Source organism: Tachysurus fulvidraco, chromosome 12 (genome assembly GCF_022655615.1).
Source record: "Tachysurus fulvidraco isolate hzauxx_2018 chromosome 12, HZAU_PFXX_2.0, whole genome shotgun sequence".
Lineage (NCBI taxonomy): Eukaryota > Metazoa > Chordata > Actinopteri > Siluriformes > Bagridae > Tachysurus > Tachysurus fulvidraco.
The window spans coordinates 8,904,105-8,927,576 of NC_062529.1; the positions used below are offsets into that span (position 1 = coordinate 8,904,105).

Sequence of the window (23,472 nt, forward strand, 5' to 3'; positions counted from 1 at the left end):
CATCACTAAATATTCACTGTGACCCAAATTATTTTTGAATGTTGTCCTCTATTTGTTCTTTCACATGAATGCACATGAACATTTTGAAAATCTAATCCCACTTATGACTCCTGCTATTTGAGTTTAAGGCAGTTTTACCAGTTTTTTTTTAACCTTAATTCATGGGTTTGGCTCCTCAGACAACAGAGTAGTTGCAGACCCATAGCTTAAAAGCAGGTAGTTATAATACAGTATATGTTTAAACTGAAATTATAAGGAAGGGTTAGTCAGATAAATTGAAACCAGTGTTTTCAGGTAATCATTTCCCCTTCACTCCACAAGAGAACATAGTCAAGGCAAACTCATAGTCTATCAGAATAGATGACTGAGTAACAAGCATGTTAAAATCCTGTGCAGAGGTGTGATGTTGATACCAGCCTGCTTGCCCATTATTTTCTGGTATATAAAGTTCTAAAATCAAATCCAGAACCTTAAAGCTTTGCAGAGTTCATAGGAAACTAGCAAGATGCTGTATATAAACGGTAGTCTAGATGACAGTCTGTGAAGTTTCCTGCTACTTCAGAGTCAATCAGTGCTGAAAGACTAACACCATCTGAGTGAAAGGTCTACCAACAGTCATAAGGAGCTATTTACAGATAATAAAACTCATAAAGTTCAGACGAGTTTGAAGTCTCTCTTTAACTGGGCACCACTTTTCTTCAGCTAGCAAATCTAAACCAAGCAATTGTCATGGTATCTAAATCAGAGGTGTAAAAAATGGGCAAACTGGGGATAAATAATATTGTGTATGATAGGTCTGACCCCCTAATAAAATGCCTCCATATTTTTTGAATGTTGTGGCCAAAAAGCTTGATCTTGCAACAAATTTTTGTGCTTTGAGAAAAACTATTTGAATTGGTGAAATCGCAATACAGGATTTTTCTTTTAAACCCCTTCCAGTGAAGACACCTAGGTAATTAGATTCTACGATGTAGTCATGTTCCACAATTTTTTTTATTTTTGCAAACACAAAACTGTGAAATCTTGTGGAACTGTTGAAACAGATTTTACTGCTAGTGAGAAGGCAAAGCTCATTGTAAGCAACTGATGTCATGATTCAAGCACTTTTAAAAATGACAATGGCCAACTTTTAGGTAAAAGTTTAACCTTACAAAGGCTATAGTGTTTCCTATAGTGTTTTACACATTTGGCTTCAAACAAAGTAACTTGAACTAACAAGTAACTTGTACCAAGAGGTCAAGACAGTGTAATTGGCTTCTCTCCCATGACTTGGCTACAATAAGCCACCTGTTAGCTCACATGTACGACTGAGGCAGGACCAGATAAACAAAAAATGATTTTTTTCTGGCTATAAAAATGACGACGAACTTACATGAACTTATATAAAAACAGCACTATGTTGTCCTGTCTTCCTTGCTGTATTCTCCACTCTCCTGCATCTGTTTACCACATTTACTCACATTACTGCTGCTACAGATGCCTGCTCTTAATGGTGATGTCTCTGTCTTAACTTCTTACTGAAGAAAAAAAGCTTGTGATTGTGGGTACATTGTGTATGGTGTCTATGTGTTGTAATAGATTATCTTATTAGAAGTTTGTGTGTTGCAAACTGCTTAGCTTATGCCTATCCATGTGTCCATTATGATAGATATGATAAATTGGAGTCCACAGCACTGCATAATTATGGACTCAACCCTTAGAAAGGATTTGGGTGCGGCTGGATGTTGAAACACACCCAATATATTCTGACATATGCACCCAATCACAATATATTGTATTAAACTGTTAATTTTGTGTCTATGTGCATTGTGTATAGACTAGTCGTTATCTTCATTACAGTCATTTGGTGGTGCCCACTGGCTTGCATTTAGATGCTGTATGAGTTTGCATTAGTAATTGCTCACAAGATTCTGTGGCTTCACACAAGAAATATGGCTTAGGCTTCACTCCTTCCGATTTGGTAGCTGGTGTAACAACAAACTATATAGTAGATTTACTGACTGACTGACTGACTAAACAAATAAATAATTAAATAAGTAACTAAATAAATACAATTTAATCAATACAGTAAAGAAACACACTTTAATTCCAGTCACATTGGCCACACAACAATGTTGGAGTTTTATTATTCCACTGGGCCTCAGAAATTACATTACTTGCTAGATACATTTATTTAATTCTGTGTGAGTGCTGCATTTATATTATGAGTGCTGCATCTAAATTATGGACTCTCTGTTAACTGTTAATATCCATGAACTACCTGCATTTTTTTTTTTAAATCCAGAAACATTTTAGGGTCTAATGCTTTAATTCTTATCACAGGGAAGTTTGACAATGCAAGCAATGCATTTTCAGCAAGCATAATTCACCAATCTATTACAGCCTAAGCTTTAATATAGCTAATGTATGTGGCACACAGTGTCCCAACACACCACTCCACATCCTTTAAGTGTGCATTCTCATTGAAATGCAGACTGCCAAAAGTGATCTTTCATTTCTTATAAGGATAGCTGACTACTAAATAAATTACAATAAATTAGACAGTTGTATTATGTGTATGAACTGGGACTTCTGGGGAAACAGATACTGTACATTAGACAACATATGTACTTATAGGACATGATAAATTTGTGTAAAATGCAAATTCAATAATACATTTATTAGAATTTTCTAGACAGCCAACACAATCAGTTAGAAAAAAAATCTATTTTTTTTTTACTTATACAATATCCTGCTTGTATATGTGTACGTATCCCATAACTAATATTGTGTTCAATTTTTTTTTTAGAAGGCCATCCTTGGTTCTTGGTATTTACGATCTGTTGCTCCATCTTCCCCATTTTTTGTTGATGGACTTCACATCTTCCATGGTACATCAAACAATTTGGAAGTTTTTTTTTTTGTACACCTCCCTTAATACTTTTTCTAAGTGAGACCCCATAATTGCTTTGTAAACCCTTTACAGACCATGGCTTCAGCAGTCAGTTTGAACCAGTAAAATTTTAAACTAGCTGTATAAGTGTGCACACCCTTTTATAAAAAGCCATGTGACTGTGCTCAGAACGACACGGTCACATTTAAACTCATGTTCAAAAATACTTATCATAAACATGTCCTCAATCAAGTGATTCTGATTAATCCCAAAAAAAGATCAGATGTTCTTTTAGAATTTTATTGACACCTTTATGGTTTCATCTGACTGTTGAAGCCATGTCTGCAAAGAGCTTTCAAAGCAATTACAGGGTCTCAGTGAGAAAATGATTCAGGAGAGGGGTAAAAAACCATTGGAAAACATTTGATGTACCATAGAACATGTGAAGGCCATCAACAAGTAGAAAAAATGGAGCACCAGAGTGACAGGGCCAAGAACAGGATGTTCCATGAAAGATAAAATCAAATCAAGATGTGCAAAGTTGGGTAAGATTTTTATCCAAAAAACATAGTATTATACAGTAAGTAGTTATAGAATGTGCACACTTAAACAACCAGTTTATTGTATTTATTTCATTTGTTTTTCATTTTCACTTGCATTTTGTTGGTTGCTTTAATAGACACATCATCATCAAAACACAAACGAGCATTCAAACACTCTGTGCTCTGTGCAGATCACATTGGACAAAGTTTAAGTTTCACATAATGTTTATGTGACCTAATAAAAAGGCATTAATAACAAGACATTTGGCCTACAGAACAGAAATGCCTGAGTCAATCAGTGTTTATTTCCCAAATGAGAGAAAACAAACAGACCAGAGCTCAATAAAGCTCTTTGTGTGAAGTGATGGTGATGAGGCTTGTGTTTAAATGTGACAGTGATTTTAATCTCAGGTAAAAGAGACAGACAGAGACTGACAATGCTGATAATCAAAGAGACACAGTACTGTTGTAAACATAATAATAATAATAATAATAATAATAATAATAATAATAATAAGAAGAAGAAGAAGAAGAAGAAGAAGAAGAAGAACTATTATTATTATTATTATTATTATTATTATTATTATTATTATTATTATTATTATTATTATTATTATACCAAAAATAATAATTTATATAAAGATATATTTGTGCAAGTAAAAATTTTAATAAAAAGAAAACCACACACATAGTCTATTTTCTATTTTTCTTCTTTTCATGCATGAGTACAGCTTAAGAGCATCTAGCTTGACATTTTCAAAATGATGTTGCAAAGACTATGGGATATTTTACAGGGCTTTAATTCTGGCAACCTTTTACATTCATTTGCAAACAGATGTTACACAATAATATGTTGTCCAAATCCTCTACTGACCTATAGAACCTTTCAAAAGCACTGTCCAACTCACCACAAATGAATCCTTCATCCTCGCCTAGAGGGCAATCACTGTGGAAATCACACACTTTGCTTTTATCTATACAGCCTCCCAAATAACAGCGTGTGGCTGAGTTCTCCACACAATCGGGAGCCAACTGGTTCAAAGGTCTGCTTTCTGAGGAGATGAAGAGGGAGAAAGCAAGGGAAGGAATTCAGAAAGGGAGCGAGATTAATTCAAGTGAATGACTAATAATGGAAATGGTCATATATTCATCATAACATCCGATAACTAAAGCAACCAATATCTCCTTAGCTTTAGAAGCTCTCAAACATGCTTCTCAAGCACATATTTGTCTCACATAGAAACCAGCTGCAAGAGCTGAAGTGAAAAATCTCATTTCATAAAATACTCACCCACATTACAGTCCTTCAGCTCCAATGAATCAATGGCCAATAGTCCAAAGTCGTGACCACTACAAGACGTGTACTGCACTGTTACCTGGAAAGGCTCATCCCTTTTCCCTATTGATGCCTCCAATACCTCCCAAGATGCCCTGGGCCATAAAACATTAAAAATGTGCACCCGTGAATACAAACATGTTTATATATATTGTATATATATACTGTATATGCTCAATAATAAACACTTTCATTTTTATAAAAAAAATGCTATTGGACTGCTGTCTTGTCAATTACAGAGAATGTAGATATTCAACAAAGAAAGAAAATCTCCTATCATAATTTGTGAACATCGTTAGTGAACAATAGAAATGTTCCTGACAAACTGACCAGATCTTTTATGCATTGTTGTATTTTAAATCGCTTGTGAAATAGATTTCACAGATCCTGTTGTGTTTGTATGGAATTAAATGTAAATAAAGTATTATCAAACGTTTTAGTTGCATTAAAATAATATACACTGACTTCTCCTCTTGCTATTTTTATTAGTTTTCCATCATCTTGGCCCTCAAGTCCCAAATATAACATTGGCCATTTCACTTCAGTGTGTTTAAAAACAATGAACTCATACAGTATAAAGATTTGATGCTTTCGATAAATTTTCCTTTAGCATTGCCATACTGTATCTTTAGAGTCACTTGGATTGTAACTCAACTTAACCTTTTATATAACTTCAGTTAGTGCAGCCACTAAATCTGATTTGTTTGATGGAGCACTGCACGTTCTTAGGCACTGAGCCATACAAACCCAGAGTGTTCTTAAACAGACAGTGAGTATAAGAGTATTGGTTCCATTATTTACCATACTGCTTTTTTCCAAATTGCATTGCATCACAAACCATTTTAAGCCATCTGTCAAAACCAATTACAAAGACGTATCGGTATCTACTTTTAGAAACAAAATGCATCCATTCATCTTGGACAAGCTTCAGCCAAACTAAGGAAATCAATACTGAGCACATTTCCATAACAGGACTTTCAGATGACATTCATTTGGTTTATTTGCAGAACAGTGGCTACTGTACATGTGACTCTGCTATTAAGCCAAACATGTCAGTGTTCGGTTCATTTGTGCAACTTTGTAAAGATCTAATGATTAAATCAGCAACAGCGATGGAAAGCCTGTGACAGAACAAAGCGAGATTTAATGTGAGCTAAAGGTAAAGTGTGCAAAATTCTATGCTGTATGCATCAGCATAAACTCATTTCATTGTTTAGGCTAAAAACAACATTTGTATTGTTTTAAAAAGTATACACTATACAGATGTATTTTGCTTGAATTTGTATAATGAATCATTAGTCATTATCTGGATTGATCAATACCTTTGCATAATAATAAATCAAAACGTACGACTGTGTTAATCACTGAAAATATAGACCTAGTGAAACATGAATGAAGCATGAAGTAAATGATTCTCTCTAAATTTCTTCCTCATTTCATCTCAGATAGTTTTTCCTGTGTTTTTCCTTCACTGTTGCCTCTGGCTTGGGTTTGACAGTGGGTGTTGCTAAAAGCACTGTAAAAATTGAATTAATCTAAATTAACTGAAAATATTTATTTTACTGTGCAGCCCAATGGCATTAAAGATTATACTCGACTGCACAAAACCACAAGAACCGACTCTAACCTATTGCCAGATTTTTCACTGTTGACTGAAGTCAGTGGGCTGCCGATTGCAGAATCCGTGAGTTTTATGGAGACAGACAAGTTTCCTGTTTTCGGTGCTGACTGGAAGTAAGCCAGACGAAGCTGACACTGTGGGCCACTGTTTTGCACTATAGGACTTGCAATGTGGAATGTGCAACTCCCAGAAGCCCAGAGGGAAGAGACAGGCCTCAGAGCCAGGAAGTGACCTTTGGGAAAGAAAGCAGAGGAGAAGTTTTTGCAAAAATCTAATTATTCTGTCAGGAAAATTATCAAATTAATTTCTAATGATTGCATCACAGAGAATAACAACAGTCAAAAATCTAAATTCAAGCCTTGTTTGATGGCCTTGCTTTATGAATGCTGGAATACATATTATTCCATTAAAAACAAATCCAGAAAATCATTACACATTGGCAAATATTATTTTTATTATCGATAATTATATTTATTATCATAGTTGCTGGAAAATAAGTATTCTTTCCAATCAAAAAACAATTTGCAGAAAAGATAATTATTGCAATAATTGTGAAAGCCTATAAATGTTTTTGCAAAGCAGATATTTTTATAAAACACACAATCGATAACAATTTACCAGAGGAACATTTGTAAAACGTAAGTTTTACTCCATAAACTCAATTCATAAAAAAGTAGAATGAAATGGGTGATGGTAAACTTTGATAATATACCATATCATCTCACGTTTGTCTCAGGGCAGAGTGTTATGGTCTGGACTAGGTTCCTGTTTGTTTCCCCATTCCCTTTTTTTCAGTTCTTTTTATGTTTCCTGTGTTTTTTCTTCCTCAGTTTGTGTTTGTGTGTCTCTGGGTGTTGCGTTCTACTTTGTGCCACTTTCTAACTGCTTTGCGTACACACCTGCTTCCTATCTCCTCATCAGACTGCAGTGCATATAAACCAGATTCTTCAAATACAGTTACAGTGTATTATCAACCATAAAAGCCCCTTTTGTAATTATTCTCTGCTTTGGTGTAATTCTATTTCTTCCTGTGCTTCGTGTCCATGTGTGGGATGTGGTAGCGTAGTGGCTAACATGTTGGACCACCGATTGGAAGGTTGCAATCTCAAATCCTAGGCCCCTAAGCAAGGCCCTTAACCCTCAGTCACTCAGTTGATGTCCAACCCCTGCTTCCCTGAGCTTCTCTGGCTCCACCTCAATACACTTGCTGCATGCTTCAGAATACAGAGTCCCAAATTCACCGTTCCTACACACACCTCTACTGTCATTACCTATCAATAAAACTTGTAAGAATTCCTGTCTTCAGCTCTGTGTTCTGCTTCTGGGTTCTACCCTCTCATCTGTTGTAACAAATAGTTAAGAGCACCATGAATCCATGCAAAAACCATTCATACGAATACCTTTAGATTGTCCAGTCGAGTGATCTGTGACTGGTTGGACACCCCGTTGTCCGTTCCAATGTTGCTGAGGTGATGTGATATACCAATCTCCACGAGCACTGTGATTGGACACGATCCAGGAACAAGGAGATTCAAAATCACAGGAGGTGAGGACTGTGGGTGGAAAAAATGAGCTACATTATGGAGAAAACACGACACACTTTTTCAAGTGGGGTGGTGAAAAAAACAACACTGAACTACTGCGTACAATAACGTCTGCATTAGAAGTAAGAGCATGAAAACTGCTTTACAATGGCAACACCCAGTGAAATATCTCCACACCCATATTAAGCCAAGCTTATCAACATTAACGGTCATATCGCCAAGGTTTTCCATTGTAAAAAAAAAAAAATATATTATATCTGTTCAATTGAAGGAATCTATGTATTTTATCTTTAAGTTCAAGTTTTCAAGAAAGACTTTAGAATTCTCTCAAATGCTTTTGATATGACAGAAAATGGCTCTTGCTAAAATAAAACAGCAATCAAAACACAATTTACTGTTCAAAGACACACACAGTACAAAGACCTAATTCGTGACTTTAAAAATGTCATCTATAGAAAACCGAACGGCACAAGCAATCTTTCGAAAAATGATGCCTTCGTGAAAGACAGCTTTTAACTATTTTGACGTTAATGTGATTTTGCTGAAATAGGCAGCCAACAATAACAGTCTGTGATGTGTGTCTGTGAGATTTTCAGCATTTCTGCTTGTTCCAACATAAAATCTTTGGGGAAAAAATCGATAGTGTTTGTCTCAAAAAAAGAAAAAGAATATGAAAAAGATATGAAAGATATGAAAAAATATGAAAAAGAAAAAAGAATATCACTACATTGCTTTAAAGAAATATTCTTCTTTAATCCTAGAACATCAAAAATCAACCAACTAATTTAATTATAAATATTATAAGCTCTGCTCAGCTTTCCACTAGATTTTGGAGCATGATTGTGGGGATTTCTTATCATTCAGCTATAAGAGCATTGATGAGTTCAGGCACTGATTTTAGGTGAGGAGGCCTTGAGTGTTCAAATTCATCCTAAAGGTCTTCCACTCCAACCTTTCCAACTTTGTCTTTTTAATAAAGAAAAACGTTTTTCAGCAGCTGCTACAAGCCAGAATAATAAATCAGTTTTAATACTTGGATTAATGAAATTATTAGCAATAGCATGTGCTTGGAACAGAAAAACTATAAGGTATTAAGCTTTTTGTGAATATTTCCATTGCTCTGTAATGTACTATTAAAATTCTATTACATCAAAACAAATGCAGTAGAATAATTGTATTGATACTGTATATATGTATGTCATCCAAAACATTTATTTTCATGGATAGGCACAAGAAGAAGAAGAAGAAGAAGAAGAAGAAGAAGAAGAAGAAGAAGAAGAAGAAGAAGACATTTATTGACATTAAATATACAGGAATACAGGAATGTACTGTATATACGCTAGAACTGTGATATTTCTATTATTTCTGTTCTGTTTTTTGGCGTTGCTTAATCCTGACCATGTAATTTATTATTTTTTTTCAGGATCCCGTTGCAGAAGTGGAAAAAGAGCCCTGTGTTTTACCTCGGCTTGCTTCTGCTGGACTGGAGTGATGAGGATTTAACAGCAATGGAAAACTTGCCTCTACAGTTCTATCCAAGAGAGCAAGGGTGATCCTGATCACTGTGGAGAGAGAGATAGAGAGAGAGAGAGAGAGAGAGAGAGAGAGAGAGAGAGAGAGAGAGAGAGAGAGAGAGAGAGAGATTTGACAACAGTACTTTATTAGAAACCATTTTCTCTCATGCAGGTTCAAAACACTTCTTTATACAAGTTCATTTACTAAGGCTGTTTTTTCATTATTTAGAATAAAGCAGCTTGTTTCCACATCCTTCATTTCGACATAGTATTTTTACCCTTGCTTAACCAAACACTTGAATACTGACAATCACAACTTGCAGTTCCTTCTATTTTTTTCTTTATTCTGAAATAAATAGCCAGCTAATAAAATAATGATCTGACCTTTAAAGAGGGATGCAGAGGAAGAGAGAAAGAGTGAGTGTCCATATCTTCTATTATCTATTTCATCACAACCATATAATACTTGAAACATCAGCGCCGAGCCTTGTTTTTTTTTGTTTTTTGTTTTTTTTTTACGACCACAAATAAATCAAATCATTAACAAGAAAAATCAAGCCTAGGTTTATAACTTGAAAAAAAAAGGCCCACACTAATCCACTGTCGTTCACATCAATTTAGCAGACAAAGCAAAACAGTGTCTACACATGTTCACATAACAACTTTTAAAGAGAGTGCGAGAACCTGCTGTTTGATGGCACATTAGTGAGTCTGAGCCCGGAGGTAAAATCACAGATGTCGGTCGTGGCAAAATTTTGAACGACACTCTGCTTGGAAGTCAAATACATCATTAAGCCTTACAAGGGCGGGGAAGTCTCAAAAGAAAGGCTGAATGCTCCACACCTATGATCGGTCACGTTCAGCACCCTTGTGGACTAAAGACACGTCTAGTTACTGTGATACATCCATAACCAAATTAGTGCATCCAGTCTGTTCTGTCCTTTGAAAGAAGCAGCTTATTTACAGCAGATTTCTCCTGATAAGAATCAGCTGCACGTGGTGTACAACAGACCTATTAAGGAAGTACACCACCAGTCATCATACTACATATGGAAAGAGTCTTCAGCTGACAAAGGGCAAAGTGGCTACAAATTTCTCTTTGAGTCCAATGAAAATCAAATCTTATAACCATCCAAGATGTAATGAATTACACAACTAGAATCTGATGTCTTTGTGCTTTGGTTATATAAGAAACAAAAGCCACATTGGGACATATTCATATAATTTATATAATTATATAATTTATTCACCACATGTTGTGCATTAGCGCTCAGACAAGCACAACAACATGTGACTGTCGATATCTCAACATCTTTACAAGATAATAAACTACAGAAATAATATTTTCCTCCAAATTGCATATGCAAAAGCTACTTTGTTTGAGCACTCCTTAATGATATGGTATTCCTCATTAATATAATATTTAAGGTGAGAATGAAAGATAAGAGGAACAATAGCCAAGTCCACACACGCACACACACACACACACACGCACACACGCACACACACACACACCATCATACCTAGAGGTCATTTAACCCACCTTTCAGCATGTTTCTTGAGACTTTGAAAGAAACCCTGCTCACACACTAATGTACTTATTTGGGTTTAATTGGATCCTGATGAATCCTAAACCCTTGGCTTTGCTTTATAAGAACCATTAAGTTTTACAAGCTGGAATAAACTTGCAAATAAAAATATTTGTTTTTGCAGTCAGTTGTTTTTTGCATATTTGGGAACTTTTACATGTCTTTTGTCTACATGTTTGTTTGATTTTTAATTAATCCTTTAACAATTCCTTTGTTATTCCTCAAGATCCAGAATCACCCATACTATAGACAAGAAAATAGAATAAATGCAGCATTTTAATATTTGTCTAGAGAAGTGGTTTGATCTTATACCACACATTTCTCAATTTGCTGGTGCTGACATTTGTCACAAACACTTAACAAAAAAACAAATGACATGCTTTAATTCAGTTTGTACCTAATTAGTTCTTGTACAGACCTATAGTACTTAGTAGTACTTTCTATAGTACTGTATTACTTACTACTGGTACTGTAACTGTAAGTACTTGCTTTAAACAAGTTTTAATTTAACTTTTGTACATTGCCATAATGCCATATGTAAATGCCATAAATGTAAATTAAGTGCTGTATCTTTGTTATCTGGTAAATAATAGTAAATCTACTCTTTTGAGAATTTTAATGTAACAACTGGAGACTTTTTCCTTAGTGCTTAGAAATTCCTGTCTGTCTGTGTGTGGAGTTGAGATGCACATTCTTGCTGTGCATTGTGGGTTTCTTCTGCAGTCCAAAGACACATCTATTAGGCTGAATAGCATCTCTGAATTGCCCATAGTGTGTAAGTGTGTGTGTGTGTGTGTGTGTGTGTGTGTGTGTGTGTGTGTGTGTGTGTGTGTGTGTGTGTGTGTGTGTGTGTGTGTGTGTGTGTGTGTGTGTATGTGTGTGTGTGTGCGCGCGATAAACGCTATACAGTAAGCTAACAGCCACAGAAACAGCACAGAGCTTTCTGCTCTTAAGTCTCTTTCATGAATGCCACTTCTGCAAGAGTGGCTGATTGGTAGAACCAGGAAAAAAAATAAATGTTAGCATTATAGAGCTACATATTAGTACTTATTTATTGCCATGTATGCTGCAGTCAGCAGCACTCTGAGTTACATACACGTGAATGCACACACAAAAACACCCACACACAGGCAGCCTATTAATCTCGTCCCTGTCTCCCCATACAGAAGGCAATGAGTGAGATCCTTAAGTGTCTGACTGATTAAATGCCTGTCACATGAGAAATGTGCAAGTTACAGTTAGTCCAGAGAGCCCTCTTAGCCTTTAATCAGTGTGGATAGCAAGAAGGCATGAGAGAAAGTCACAAGGAAATGTGCCAAACTTACAGTACAGACTTGTTTGTGAGAGCAGCTATGACAAGATACTAGCGATAGGGCTGCAGAAACAGCTGTCTAGGGCAACCACACAGTGTAATCTATTAATGACTGTGGTGCGTTCATTTAAGTGCAAATAATATGAATGCAAATTAAAAAAAAAGAGGCCCAGCAGTGTCAGCCCTGGGATTTGAACTTGCAACCTTCTGCTCAGTAGGCCAACACCATCAACACTAAGATACCACATCCCCAAATATGAGAACAAACTCTCTGATTGTATTACTTTAATAAATCATAAAACTTTGCAATGTCAGTTAAAAAAATAAAAATAAAAAATCCAGTGACGGACTGCTTCAGTTTTTGCACATACCAAACGCTAGAACTGTAATATTTAAGTGATTCATATGTGATTACTTTGCTTTAGGATGAAGATTAACATAGAGCAACTTTAATCTATGAGAAAATGCTATATAAATGCTATATATATCCAACCAAATCAATCAGATTACTGCAAATCACAATGCTCTTGCCCTTTAAGAGACCAGTGGGTTACCTGAATACAGTAGAGCAATTAACTTTCCAGACAATTGAGTCAGGCATGAGTGTGTGCTCAGGCATAGTGAAACTGTTCTCAAACGACTGTTGTTTTCCTATTTTACCTGCTGGGCTCATTGTTAGGCTGCTCATGGACAACAGGAAACAGAATGATTTCATTGAATTACACACGCTCAGTGCTGTTATTTTTTTCCTTCTATAGGCATGATTCCGGGAAGGTTTGCCGTGTGAAGAAAACATTACATGCCAGATTTAAGATTCAATGTCCTAGGCAAATATTTTATACTTTATTCAGCGTAAGCAATTAGCATTTACTCCATAGTGTTTTTAGCGTGTCATTCCTTGAATTTTCTTGAGATTTCTGAAAACAGAATTTAAATGATGTATATTAATTTACTATATTTATTAATAACATTTATTGAACACATTGAAATGTCACTGGCAAATTCACTATAGTATAAAAGGCAAACTACATGAGAACTCTCTGTGTTAAAAAAATGATCCACCGTGGGGTCGTAACACACTTCACACCCTCATAGATGTTTTTCTATGACAGCATGTGCTGGTGAGTTTTATTCCTTTCATAATCAGTATCATGAGAAAAGAGTTATCTCATTTTTACAGTATGGGTCAAACACACAGTACTAAAAGCATATTATAGCAACTATAAAAAAGAAGATATTTGCAGTATTTCACGGTTTGCTGTCTATCCGGAGCTTCAGGCAATCAGATGCAAGCTTTAACTCTGTTCACTAATGATAGGAAGTCTCTGGGGTTATGAATATAGACTTAATAAAGTGGATAATAATGATGGAAATAGACATTGACAGATTTTGAAATGAAGTTTATTACCACACTATCAATGCGTGGACTAAATAGAGAGGAAGCCAAAATAGACTGACATTTCAGGCCTCAGTAAGCATCATGTGACAGCACAGCATGTGATCTGCCTTCGAATACACAATGATCAATTATAATTGGCAGAAAAAAGGACATATTTTAACAGTTGTCTATTGTGTTTGACAAGTTTAAAATGTAGTATTCATTTATTAATAAATCATTCCTAATAAATAATAATACAGACACTAAGGAAATCTTAGGTTAACAAACAACATAGAGAAACTCCAGGTACAGTAAATAATCTTTCAGGATTCATCCAAAGACATCTTTGCTCTTCACATAGTTGTTAAGACCTTATAACAGGAAATAATTTTGTTTTTCTGTTATTGGGTTAATTAATTACAGTAAACAAAGATGTAAAATGAGTCAAAGTGATCCAGAGACAGATGCCTGCATGTTGCCATTATTTAATTATTTTTTTTTTGGTTGGTTAGGTTGTTTGTTTGTTTGTTTTTTGTTTGTTGTGTCCACAAATTGATAAAATACAATAATTGATAAAATACAGAAAAAGTGCAATTAAAAAAATGCCAAAAAAATTGTTTTCCAAACAAAGCACAGCTGTATTGAAAATAAGGATTTACAAAACTCAGTATAAGCATAAACAGATACAAATTAAAACTCATATTACAAATAATTAAATGTACAATATGAATCAGGGTGGATAATAAGCAGAATTCTTCACGTCATGGACAGTCCTCCACCTGAGGGCTCACCTCAAATTTGAACTCTTCTCTATCCTATCTATATCGTTTTCTCTCTGCAACATGTAAAAGATTCATGAACTTGAGACTTGGTGAAAACTTTGCTATTGTATAGTTATTCGGATATCTGTATATGACCCCAGATTCCTGGAGTTTGGACAATGGACAATGAAGATTCGACCGTGCTTTTCAACTCCTCAAAACTCCTAGGTGCTGTCTAACTAGGCCAGGGGTCGGCAACCTTAAACACTCAAAGAGCCATTTGGACCCGTTTCCCACAGAAAAAAAAACACAGGGAGCCACAAAACCCTTTTGACATCTAAAATGAAGATAACACTGCATATATCGTTTTTTACCTTTATGGAAAGTATAGAAAAAACTGTAGTGTGTTGCAGGGGCGGTTCTAGACCTTTTTTAGGGTGGTTTCGGCCCCCTGTCTGTGATCTCAGCCACCCTAAAACTATAAGTATAATTTTACTTTCATAAATAAACAATAAAAATGACGTAAAAATGCAGGACATGTCGTCGATGGGAAAGAAAATTATTTATCAGTTTGATCCAAGAGCGATTTTTTTTCTTACTTTTTCTTACTCAGGTACGCGCAGCGTGCACGCGCAGTCAGAGCTGGAGGCGTTTATCTATAACGTTAATTGGCGGATATCCGCAAAGACGGCAACCAAAAGCATTGAAATTTCACTATTCTTATTACCAGAGTTGATAGCACAAACAAAATATTAATGTAAACAATCCATTCAATATTAAATAAAAATAACATTTATTGATTATCTTTGTCTTGTGAATATTTTTTTTTATTAATGACTGCATTCATTGGACACACTGTTTGTAGAGAATGCCCACATACATGAACTGATTTGATTCAAGACTGTCATCATTACAGCATGTATAAAGTTTTGGTGTCCACTTTTGCCATTTTAAATAATATCATTTTGGTTTACTATGTAGTCATATAATATATAATATAAAACTCTTCTTCTTTTAAATTCTCACTGAGGGCTAAAACCCCTATAGATGAAACCCTAGAACCGCCCCTGGTGTGTTGCATTTATGAAATCAATGAACTGCTACCGAGTAAACAAAATTTTATTTCTGCAGGCAAACAAAAATATTTTGAACAGTTTGAACTAACCTTAACAAAAAGATGCTGGGTTGAAGGTTACTTTCAAATAAAATGTTCAATGTCTAATTGAGTCCTCTTCGTATTCATGACAAAATTTTAACTTGCCAGCTGCAGCATTAGCCATACTGGGAAGCCACTCTCGTTAGCAGTAAAAGCAAATGAATCTGTCCACATCTTATTAAATGTTCTGTTTTCTTCAGAAACTTTTCTTTTCTTGCATTTATCCATGTTTGACTACCTGGGGTTGAAAAGCTTGATCTGAACTGAATTGAATTTTCAATTTCGCAAGTCGGCAGTTATGAAAAAAAATTAAACAAGGCTTATTTTAATGTTACAAGAGCATCATAATCTTAGGATTTAGAATTATTTATTTTTTTTAAAGTAACTAACTAAAATAAATTTCAATTAAATATTTATTTTCCAAATCTACAGGGAGCCGCAGCAGAGTGATGAAAGAGCCACTTGGGGCTCTGGAGCCGCGGGTTGCCGACCCCTGAACTAGGCCAAAGATCATCTATGTCATTGTAACGTAACACAACTATATTAATGTGCTTTGTTTTCTGGACATCTGTCCTTGGCTCAGAGAAATTACAGTATTTACGTCAATCCAAGGTGCCCATGAGGAATGGCGACACTGGCCGTTCTCATTCAGATAACCTCAACCTGGAATATGTAAAAACCAATGTCGTTTTTTTCAATGTCAAAACATTGAAAAAACTCAACAAGAAGTCTTGAAACAACCAGTGCGCCCAAGACCAAAAGATAGAATGTGTTCTGAAGGAGTTCTAAATATCCAGGTATAAAAAAACAAAGTCAGGTGGTGGTTTCTGGCTTAAGATGTAAAAATTTGCACCTTGTGCCAACTGCAACAAGGCCTCATTCAACCTCTGACCCATACCATGATGACCCTGGTCCTCCAGTTTCATCACATGCCTCCACATGTTAACACCAACCACATTATTTTTCTGTTTATTTAAAACCTGTTGCACTGTGTGCCTCCGAAAGCTCCAACTTCCATAGAAAAGCCAAAGTAATCTTAAAAGAAGTATTTAGGTACTATGGGCTACCTGAGGACATGGCATCAGATCAGGGACTGCAGTTCACCTCAAAAAGGTAGCAAGATCTCTGCAAACGTCTGAACATAAATGTCAAACTGTCCGTTCGTTTCTACTCCCAGTGCATCTTTTTGTGGACATGAATGAGATTGAGACATAAATTAGAATCGATTCAAGAGCAATCCAGATATATAAATGCAGGCACTGAAAGAAAAATTATATACTTTACCAAAAAAAGGTTTTTATTCGACTTATATGACACATAGAAACACTTGAGCTTGATTGTGATACAATTTATTCCACAACTTCAGTCTGTGGACATTTGCTTTCAATCATTAATTCAATCATTAAAAACAACTGGGATTCATTCAGCACTTCAGTTCCACTAATTACTCTTTAAATATGTACATTGTTTTGGGATGACTTGCTCGAATTAGCAATTAGACAATGGTTGCCATGTGGCAATTATTTTTCCAACCAAAACAATGTTCAGGAATAAAGTCTTATTCCTCAAACATCTTGATGCACAGTTGTCTATGATAATCAAATAGAATCTGTGACATGGCATTCAGATCACATTCATATCATTCTCAATTAAATAATAAATGTAGTTTGATTCTAATGTTGCAAAACAGAAGGTGACACGACAGGCTGTTCCTGAGTCAAAATGAATGGGTTACATCAGGGAAAGAACTAAAGTGTAGAGTACTCTGAAGATAATTATAATAAACACAGGAAAGAATACAGCGAAAAGAACACACATATGGAAATAGACCCTGTATGAGATACCTCACTATTACAGGGCATCAAACACACCCCCACTTGAACACGCATTCACACCTTCAAGTAATCTACCTTAGCCGCTGGAACTACTGGTATGTTTTTTGGGAGGTGGGAGAAAACTGGTGAAGCCCATGCAGACACAGCAAGAGCATGCAGAGAAACTCCACACACACAAATTCCAAGAAAGTACATTACTTTCTCTGATCTTCTGTAGACTAATTACAAAAAAAGAGCTTTCTCCACCATTTCCCAACATGAACAATACAAATAATGGCAAACCACTAGAGGGTAAAATGTTTCTTTTGTTCTCCTGTCGTCAGTGAAAACCCTCCCTATAATTGTCTCCTAGCAGACACATACAGTAGTTCTGTCCATCATATAGATCAGGAGGCATCTCAGTATCCCCGCACTATCCCCGTATTTCTCTATGATTTGTTCGGATTCAACTTATGTAGCGCTTTTAACAATGGACATTGTCTCAGAGCAGCTTTAAAGAACATCATTTTTTTTAAATGAAGATTTATTTGCATATATCCTGATCCCACAGACATAATGACAACAAACAGCAATATTTTCTTATAAGAAAATCTTCATAGTATACTTTATTTAAACCAATCTTGTTTTGTATATAAGGACAAAGATTTAATAGCATTTATTACTGGTAGAATCTATTACATCAGTTCTATGGAAAGAGCATAATTAAAAATTTTCTGTCATCCACTACACAAAAAAAGAGAATCCATAAGGCTCAAAGCTGTCAAATGATGAATAACTGGCATTAATATTACATATAATCACTTTTTATTTTTTTAAGAACTCGTGAACACCTGCATATTCATGCAGTTATCCAATCTGCCAGTCGTGGTTATAGTGCAGTGGATAAAATGATGAAGATGCAGGTCAACAGAATCAGTTAGTGTTCACATTAAACATCAGAAGAGTACATCAGGTTTTTCTCGTGTCAGCCAAGAACGAGAATCTGAGGCTCTCTGGACAAGCACATGGTTCCCTGGTTAGATCCTAAGCTCAGGTTATTGTGAATTTTGCATGTTACCCTTGTGTCCACATGGATTGAATCTGAATTCTAATGATTCCTCCCAACAGTTCATAACTCTGATATGTCTACTCTAGGTTTGAGCCCTGGGTTTCAACTATGAGGTCTGCATTTATTGTTAAAAAAGATATACATTCTCTCAACTAAAAATTGGGTTGCCCACAACCAAAGGTACAATGTTCTGTATTGTTTAACACATCTAGGTGTAAATATCAGGAAATTTAATTTGATATTCTGATCTATCATCTCATATTCATCTTTTGATCTCAGACCCAAAAGTCTTCAGCTTACAGCAACAGCAATGAATTGGTATTAATGTTCCAATAATTTTAGATGGGACTGTATAACATAAGGAGTAGCAAGTCATGCCTCATCCCTTTTTTCATTGCTTACCATGCAGAACTATGATTTCTAGCCCCAAGCTTGCAGATGCAATGAAAAGCACTGACATTGAATTTTCAATAAAATAACTTTTTTTAATAAAACAAATATCTGTAGCTAAATATGTTTCAGCTGCAGTACCCATTGTATAATACTGAAAATCAATGAACAAACCTAATCTGTAGTGTGTGTAAGTTTAGCCTTAGGAGATATTGTCTCATAATTTGTTACAGAGGGATATTTTTTTAATATAGCGTCATCCTCATATTTATAATCGCAACGAGGATGGACTCCTTTTTAAGTCTTGTTCCGCTCAAGATTTCTTACTCATAATATCTGATGGAGTTTTTACTTCCCACCATTGCCTTTGGCTTTCTCATTAGGGATATATTTGGATTAAATCTTAAACATTAAACATTTTTTTCTGAATTTTCATATTCATGTAAAGCTGCTTTGCGACAATGTCCATCATCAAAAGAGCCATACGAAAAATGGAATTGAATGGAATGATAAGCATAATAAGCATAATGCCGAGCAACAATTATGGTTTAACTCTTCAACTCTTTCTGCTACAATCATCCTTCAGTCTTGGGCAAAATAGGTGACTCTGACCCTAACCTTCAACAATCAAGGCAAACTCCACAATTACTCTAAAAATAACCCTGAAGGTAAAAGCAAGTATCTGAAATTACTTTTTAGATCGAAGTCCATATAAATGATGATAAAAGCCCACCTGATCCATCACTGCAGGTGCTTTCAGTATGTCTTTATCATGACACAGAAAGACAGAGAGTCTACAGAGAAGAAGTAATACATCAGTGATTAATATTACAATCTATGTATGCATTTCATACAGTATATTCAGAAGCTCAATCAACATCTTTTGCCCTTTGGATATAACTTGTAAAGACCCCATTATATATAACGAGGGAAAAACAACATAACAGAAACATAAACACAACATAAAATTCCAACGCTTTTAAAACGCTACATGACGCAGTATATATATATATATATATAAGGTAGTGTTAAAGCATTTTTCCATTAGGAACCTGGTTTTGGTGTCATCAAAGAGATCCATTCACCTGTTAGAAATAATTTATTAATGGTCTGTTGTTGCACAGGGGCTGCTAATGCATACTTGTGTTTTTTTAAAGGTATTTTTGGATTGAGCATAAGAGTATTTTAACTACTATAGCACTCTACACAAAGAAAGATGACAGAGGTCTTACTCTCTGAATGACAAAGCTAGATTTGCACAAAAAGTGTCAAAACTAGAAAGAAACACAGCAACGATGACTGTGGAAAGTAACTTGCGTGCATGTGTGTGTGTGTGTGTGTGTGTGTGTGTGTGTGTGTGTGTGTGTGTGTGTGTGTTTCTTTCAGACAACCAGTTCAACGGAATTATGACTATTGCACATGTTGTAATTTAAATATTAATACCCATATCAAGAAATTTACCTTAAAACCTTTTAAAAAAATAAACCTTTTTCTTGCATTTGCATTAACTCACTTAATTAATGCATGCACTTTTCAGCAGCTATAGTTGAACCCAATTCTATCCTTTCCTGTAGCCTTAAAAAACAACCATCTTTGATGTAGCTGGTGCAGGACTCAGCTGCACAAGATCAAGAGATTAAAGCACAGCTAACCCCAGTCCAAGCTCTCGCTGCCAGCTACATTTAGGAATTCCTTATTAGCTTGTGGAATCATCGAAACAACAAAATATATATTATATATATTATGGATGCATTTTTATCCATAACATTAAAAAAATGGTATGTTAAGGTATGTTGCTATAAATAATTTCTATGAGTCATATACTGTATTGTGTTACATCTATCATCACATCTAATTGCATACTTAAAGAAATGTCAAAGTAAAGGACTACATGTCAAGATTGGGGTTTGAACATTCGGTATAAAATATGCATTAATGATGCTTCAATTCTTAATCATATATTGACATTTGAATATTGTATCAAAATATACTGAGAATAAAAGTCAAGGATGTACTAATACAACATACATGCATTGCATTAATGCAATGCATGTATGTTGTATTAGTACAACATACATGCATTGCATTAATGCAATGCATGTATGTTGTACTAATACAACATACATGCATTGCATTAATGCCACAAAGTGCTACTTTGGGAATAAAACAAACAAACACACGGTGGAAATAAAATACGTTCTTTTCTTTTTACATTCTTTTATGTTTTGCTTTCATTTGTAAGCCAACGCTATGATCTCTGACCTGACATTAGTAATACATTTAAGTACTTTTCTAGTGCGGTTTGGTGTTACTTACTGGGGATTTGACATGAAAGTAAAACCAAAGTGTTGGGTTTTAAAACTCTTGCGCAGCATTACACATCACTGTAATTTCCATATTATCCGAGCACAACTCTTTAAACCCATTAACCTCAGCTGGGTGTGTTCACTTGTTATCATTTATGAAGCTCGATCTGTAGCTGATTTGATGAGTATTGTTTAGTATAGCTCTGTTTTTTTCTTTTAATATGATTCATATTAACATACGTTTTGTAGGTGGTACTATACTACGGTTGTAAGTCAGACCTTTTTTTATGGTTGGATGTTTGCTATAGTGAAAACCCATCCTAAAAAATGAATAGATAATATATATATATATATATATATATATATATATATATATATATATATATATATATATATATATATATATATATAAAAGTTAACCAATAGCAATTTAGCAATTTCAAATTCAATTCAAGGTCAAGGTCTAAGAATACTATCAATCTAAATCCTTGTTAATGAAGGAGCTGAAGGTGAAGAGGATTACAGGTTAAGATATTTTTATTTGTTTTGTAGAGTTAATTGCATAATGAAATGTAGATCTTCAGTCTTTAATTGAAGACAGCGAATGACTGAGCATTTCAGTCCAGTCCACTACCTGGTTATCGGTACAGAGATGAGTACCGTTCGTTGTTTCTAGTAACTTGACAGATGGTGGGTCAAGTCGAGCCGTGCTTGTGGCTCAAATGGAATGTGGTGCAGAAGCAAAATAACAGCACATCTAAATCAGCCTTGGAACACCACCTTGAAAGACATTTCATGTACAACAACTCTGACAGGTGCACGGGCGGACGGATAAAGCATACCACGGCATACAACGGCAAAGGCATTCATGTCCTTTGTGCTGGTTGCAAACGGACTGACAGCTCTTCTTATTACCCTGGTCTATTCTCTGTACAACATCGACTATCTCATCATTTCAAGATCTCAAAGCAGTCAGTGAATTTCCCCCTGAGTTACATTAACTCAAGTTTCATTTATCTCCTGCCTCCTGATGTCTGCTTATTCAATCTCACTAAAAGCACATATCAAACATAACAAGGAACTAAGAACTGTACCACACACACACAAAAAAAAAAACAACACAACTTTTCAAGCTGGTTTTGTAGTTTTGTGTTTTTTTTGTGCACATGCACGGAATGATAAAAGCCATTGGGCCGTATAAAATGACAGCAACTTAGAGCTATAGTGCAGTTGCAGATGTGTCCTGTCTGGCCTGTAATGTTCTGAGCAGGTAAATATTTGTACAAATATTTGTGAATAATTTATCCAGTGTAATCTTTAGGATCCTTTAGGATTTTCCCAACCCCATTCATGAGGTTTATCTCTTGTTTATGCTATAATAATCGTATCTGGTTTTAAGACTAGGGGTGTGTCTTAATCAGATCTCTAGCTCCCTAGTACGTATATCCCTAGTATCTCATGTAGACAAGTTAAAACACTGGTAAGTTAGAACACTGTGAACGTTCCAGCACACTGGAAGGATTTTGAATTTAACACAACCTTTAGGATCTTATCCTTAGACTGAGACTCACCCATGGAAAGCAAATTACCAATGTTTAAATAAACATAAGTTATATTTTAAACCTTTCTTTGACATTTCAGCATTCATATAATGTCTCCTCTCACAATACTACAAACTCTGAACATTTTTGGTGGTGGAAAAATTAATTTTTTAGTTAGTTATTGTTCTGTGTATTTCACAAAAATTCAGATCCACAAATATTTTGACTTTGAGCTGTTTTTCAGACTTTCAGCTTTATTTTAAGGTTAATTACATCCAGGTACTCCACTTCCCCCACCTTAAAGGACCAAAAGTAATCCCCCACTCATAAAAAAAAGTAATCATAAATTATATTGACATTTTTAATACTCGGTTCCAAAATCTCTGAACAAACACAGTTATGCATGCCGATGCCTGGTTATGTTTAGTATCATGAGTATCATATCCTTCCTTTCTCAATGCTTTTGTCTTTCTATTATTCTGGTACAAGCTAATATTTGTCTCAGCTTTCCATATGTTTCAGAGCTGTATGTGTGTGTGTTTTTTTTTTAGACTGTAATTTGATCTTCCCGTTTTTAAGGATTACCAGTGCTTTATATCCTGTGCTAAACCCTCTGTATATCCCAAATAGCTTATTTAGCCACACCTAATTTTTCAGTCTATGGGTTTGTTTTGATATTTCTGTCAAATGATCAAATGATGGCTTTGTTCACTGTCAGTTCTTTGGA

The 23,472-nt window shown here is 35.2% G+C and overlaps 1 protein-coding gene across 2 annotated transcripts in view; it reads right to left on the reverse strand.

Annotated features, from left to right (window-relative positions):
* The window catches only part of ltk (leukocyte receptor tyrosine kinase), a 57,625-nt gene that overhangs the window by 32,342 nt on the left and 1,811 nt on the right, over nucleotides 1-23,472 (reverse strand). For both annotated transcript variants that reach the window (XM_027172884.2, XM_027172882.2), the window contains exons 2-6: nucleotides 9,379-9,477; nucleotides 7,772-7,924; nucleotides 6,378-6,603; nucleotides 4,706-4,845; nucleotides 4,323-4,466 (exon numbers count right to left, since the gene is read on the reverse strand). In XM_027172884.2, the coding sequence (XP_027028685.2) occupies nucleotides 4,323-4,466; nucleotides 4,706-4,845; nucleotides 6,378-6,603; nucleotides 7,772-7,924; nucleotides 9,379-9,477 (762 nt within the window). The remainder of the gene's footprint in view (nucleotides 1-4,322; nucleotides 4,467-4,705; nucleotides 4,846-6,377; nucleotides 6,604-7,771; nucleotides 7,925-9,378; nucleotides 9,478-23,472) is intronic.